A 4,731-nucleotide genomic window follows, 5' to 3' on the forward strand; every position below is an offset into this window, starting at 1 on the left:
CTGATTCTGTAATGCATTAGTAAGCATTGGAGAGGTGGCTGGGTGTACCACTTGGTTCCCATATACCAGTGTTCCATCTGGCAGATGGTAGGTGACAGCACGGACTTGAGGATTGTGAAGGGCATCTGTTAGAATGGGTGACTTCCTGGGGTCATGGCCATAACCAGCCATGGATGAATGGGGATGACCCCTCCTCTGATAAGCTAACTGAGTTTGGTAAGATGCTGTTCGGATTTGTTGGTTTTGTAAAGCATTTGAGAGAGCTGGAGATACCCTTGGACCATATCCATGTGCATATCTTGATCCTCTTCGACGTAAATGTGTTCGGTAAGAGGCATTTCGAACACTGGGGTTTTGGAGAGCATTACTGAGGAGGGGGCCAGGACCAGGCTCCTCTATATAATCATACTCAGCTACTATCTGTGAATATGGGGAGGATGACATTTGAATGGGTGACTTGTATGATGCATGACGCAGGTAGGGATTTTGAATAGCACTGGACAGCACTGGACTTACAGGATGATCTGAAGTTGATTCAAATGCCTCCATTTCAGGAGCATATGGTGATGTGTGTAGTTGTAAAGGTGTAGCAAATGATGCACTGTGGAAGCTGGAGTTTTCTATAGCATTTGATAGAGAAGGCGGCTGCACCACTTCAGGAGTATATGGAGAGCCTGTCATTTGCAAAGGTGAGGTGTATGAGGCTCTACGAACCTGAGCATTTTGCAAAGCATTTGGTAAAAGTGGAGACATAACCTGCTGTGGGTACTGTTCTATTACAGTCATTTCTGGTGCATGTGGTACTTGTACATTTGATAACTGTGGTTGCCCAGGAAACTGATCGACACCTGTGACTTCAGTCACATAAGGTGGCATGGATTGTTGGATTGGTGTTCTTATTCTTTGGTGTTGGAGAGCATTTGTCGGCACAGGAGATTGAGGCACATTTATAACTTGGTCAAATTCCACAGGCATAGGCTGCTCCCCATCAAGCATCTGAACATTTTGCAAAACACCTGGAAGAAGAGGTGAAAGTGGTAGATGAGGGGAATAAGCACGCATTGGTAATGGCGAGCCATGTTTAATGGAAGGGTGAGGGGAAGTTGGTCTGGACAGGTGCCTAATGGAAGGCTGCGGTGATGGGGGTCCCATGTGTTTTAGGGAGGGCTGTGGAGAAATAGGCTGTTGCCTCATTGACTGCCTGGCCATCAGAGGACGCCCACGACCAACAGGTCTTTGGGGGTTCCTTGTGGGGCCTGCAGTTCCTGGTGGATTGAAACGCCTTGACTCCCTCATAGCCATCCCAAGGTGTTGATCTGAGAGCTGTGGGGAGGCTGTGAAGGTCTGAGGCATGTTTGACATGTTGCTGCGTATGGATGCCCTGAAAGGAGGCACATTTTGGGTTGGTGCTCCTGAACGACTCCTTCGACCAGGAGATGGTTTTACAGCTCCCATTGGAATATTTGGACGTCCCATTCCACGCAATCGACTGCTAGGTGATCCAAGTGGTGGTGAATCCCTCATAAGTCGGGTAGACCTTCGGGAGAGGGTGGGCGAGGGAGATCTGTGTTCACCTGGAGGAAGCTGCGGAGATTCTGATCCAATCGCAAAACTTCTTCGTGAAAGTGTAGGTGAGGCTCTGTGACCAACAAAAGGAGACTGTGCCCTATTGGGATCCATCTGCTGAACACTGCCCATGGGACGCATGCTGAACTGAGGAGAGGGTGGAGGACTCATTCGGCTAGGAGAAGCTGGAACAATTTTCCTTGATGGCATAGGTGATGCTCTGTGAGCTGCAAATGGGGACTGTGGTCTGTTGAGATCCATCTGCCTAACACTGTCCATGGAATGCATACTCATCTTAGGAGAGGGAGGAGGACTCATTCGCCTAGGAGGAGATGCAGAATCTTGAAGCTTCCTGGCACCAAATGGATGATGAGCCATTGATGGGGAGGAGGGTGGGCTGGGTCTTCTCATTGAAGCATGAGGAAAATGTGGTGGGCTCTGCCTCCGAATGGAACCATGTGTGGAAGCTGGAGGGCTAGTGTGAGGTGAGAGGACATGTGGTGGCATTTGGCGGGGTGTAGCCTGAAGGGATGGTGTAGCTTCTATGAGGGATGCCGGAGGATAAAAATGCCTGGAGGGTGAGGGGGAGCCAAGTGGACTGACTCTTCTCTGCCCAAGAGGGGAAGTTATGTATTGAACATTACTAATTGGAGATGGCATCCCTCTGCTTAGTTTTGGAGATGGAGTCATTTCCCTGGCTCCAAGTCTACGTATGGAAGGCTGTGGCGAGGGGATTCGACTCATAGGAAGTGAACCGGCAGGGCACATAGAGAGCTGTGGAGATGCATGGGGGCTGTGCTGTCTTATGGATACAGGGGAGTGCCTCACATCCATTAATGGCTCTGCAAATCCTCCTGGTGCTTCCATAGGGGACAAGGATCTCTGTAGAGGGGACCCCATCATTCCTATGGACCTCCTGCTTGGCGTAGGAGAAGGAGGAAAAACATTATCTTGAGCCATTGGTGACATATATGGAGACCGTCCAATGGTAGGGCTCATAAACCTCTGAGGACTATTAGCATGTTTAATTAACCTTGCAGTTGGTGTGGGAATCTGGGGAGCTAGTGGATATAACATTTCTTGTGGGTGCATTGCTGGAGGAAATCCACCATCCATAGGAGCCTCAGAGATGAATGGTTCATTTTCATATTGAATATCTGACATATCCTCCAAATAATTTTGCGGTGGTGGTGGTGGAAGCTCAACTTCTATTCTTTCTTTGCCAAAGAGCTTGACTTGGGGCCTTGGAACTCTAAACATATCTTCTTGATCTAACATTGGCTCCATTGGGACATCACCAAACTGATCACCATACAAAGCATCAACCTCCTCACCCCCCATGACACTATGCATACCATAACCAAATGGTTGGTACATGTTATAGGAAGACTCAAGATGTGGAATTACCCCTGATTCACTGTAATTAATCTGGTAGTTCTGGAGATTTGGATCTACAAAGCGATCTCTATATGGATACATGAATAAATCACCTGCTCCAGCATCACCATGTGGATCTTCATAGAAACCCTGAGGATCGTCATAATAATCAAACGGACCCTGGTCATAAAACTCCATTTCATTTCCATAAACTCCATAGCCATCTTCTATTAGATACTGGTTCACATCATAGTAGTCCATGCCATCACTGTAATATGGGTCCATCAGCTGCTCTTGGCCATAGTATGCCAGCTCCTCTGGGCCCATCAGATTTTGTTCATGAAATTGATTATAGTAGCCCATATCATTGTTATAATACTCATCCCCATTCTGCATACCCATCTGTGGATCATAATACCCATCCTCCAGCTCATAATAGCCTTGATCGTGAGACGGTGGATCATAATATTCACCCATTTCTCCATACTGGTTATAATGCACAATAGGAGCATGTTGAGTCTCATACCTGTTTGTGTTTCTCTGGATTGACTGTCTGTTGAATGCACCTCTTCCAATTCTATTCTGATTAGTATAATCATATCCTTTAAAATCATGTTCATATCCATAGTTGTGATAACCTTGATGTCCTCTCATACTTGCTTGCCGACTACCTAGAGGAAATCCTTTGGTGCTTGACCGGCCCCATGGGTCATGACCCCTACCTGACTGCTTCCCTTTTGTTGAGAGGAACCTCTTAGTGAGCCAGTTTGTTGCTCCCGCAATTTTACCCAATAATACACTTCGGAATTTAAAATTAGACTCACCCTCTTCTTTCTTCTTCCTAAAAAGTCCTTTGAATAATCCTGTTTTCTTCTCTCCAGAACTGCTGCCACCAATTCTAAGGATCATGTAAGTTGGCTTTTTTCCTGACTGATTTTTTTCCTTCTCTTTCTTCCTTTTCTTACTGGCTTTGAAACGCATCAGCAGTCTGGGGGCATTCCTTAAAACAGATTTCCTTCTCTTTTTTCTGACCAGACGACTCTTCCGTTTGCCAAGTCCAAGGAACAGCCTGGATGTGCTTTTGAGACGCTTTTTTGAGCTTTTCTTCCTTTTCATTCCGGAGAAGCGCATGAAGAGTCTGGAGGTGTTTTTCAACCCTCGTTTCTTCTTTTCTTCTTTGGGCGGCTCAGGTGGCAGCTCGGCTTTCTTTTTTGCTTTCTTCTTCTTTTCATCTGCATCAGGTTTGGATTTTGATTTCTGGGTGTCTTTTGACTTCTTTTTGGCCTTTCTGTCTTCTTCGCTCTCTTCATCTCCTTCCTCATCTTCCTCCTCCTCATCTTCGTCTTCATCATCCTCATCTGATGCAACGCGTTTGGATTTGGACTTTCCCTTCTCTGCTTTGCCTTTGGCGACAGCCTTTCCACGGCCACCCTTGCGCATGTCTGGTTCTGAGTCTTCATCCTCTTCCTCCTCGTCACTCATGTCTTCCTCATCCTCAGGAAGCTCTGCATCTGAGTCCTCCTCTGACTCACTAACAACTTTTGCCTTTCCTTTATCCTTTCCTTTCTTTCCATCATCTTTTCCTTTACTCTTTGAAGGTTCTTCTTTTCCCTTCTTCTTGTCATCTTTTCCCTTCTTCTTGTCATCTTTTCCTCCTTTCTTGTCATCTTTTCCTCCTTTTTTATCATCTTTCCCTTTTTTGTCTTCTTCTTTGCCTTTGCTTCTCTCTGGCTCGGGTTTTCCTCCTTTTTTGGCTCCTGACTTGGAGTCACCCTTTTTACCCGGCAT

General features: G+C 46.4%; 1 protein-coding gene across 1 annotated transcript; it reads right to left on the reverse strand.

Annotated features, from left to right (window-relative positions):
* Positions 1 to 2,041: 2,041 nt before the first annotated feature.
* On the reverse strand, positions 2,042 to 4,731 carry LOC145652115 (uncharacterized). The gene is made up of 2 exons (XM_081701601.1): positions 3,057 to 4,731; positions 2,042 to 2,175 (listed from the first exon to the last, which is right to left on the reverse strand). The coding sequence occupies exons 1-2, from the start codon at positions 4,729 to 4,731 to the stop codon at positions 2,042 to 2,044; spliced, it is 1,809 nt and encodes a 602-aa protein (XP_081557727.1).

This window comes from Electrophorus electricus, chromosome 18 (genome assembly GCF_041902795.1).
Source record: "Electrophorus electricus isolate QZ-2024a chromosome 18, ASM4190279v1, whole genome shotgun sequence".
NCBI classification, from domain to species: domain Eukaryota; kingdom Metazoa; phylum Chordata; class Actinopteri; order Gymnotiformes; family Gymnotidae; genus Electrophorus; species Electrophorus electricus.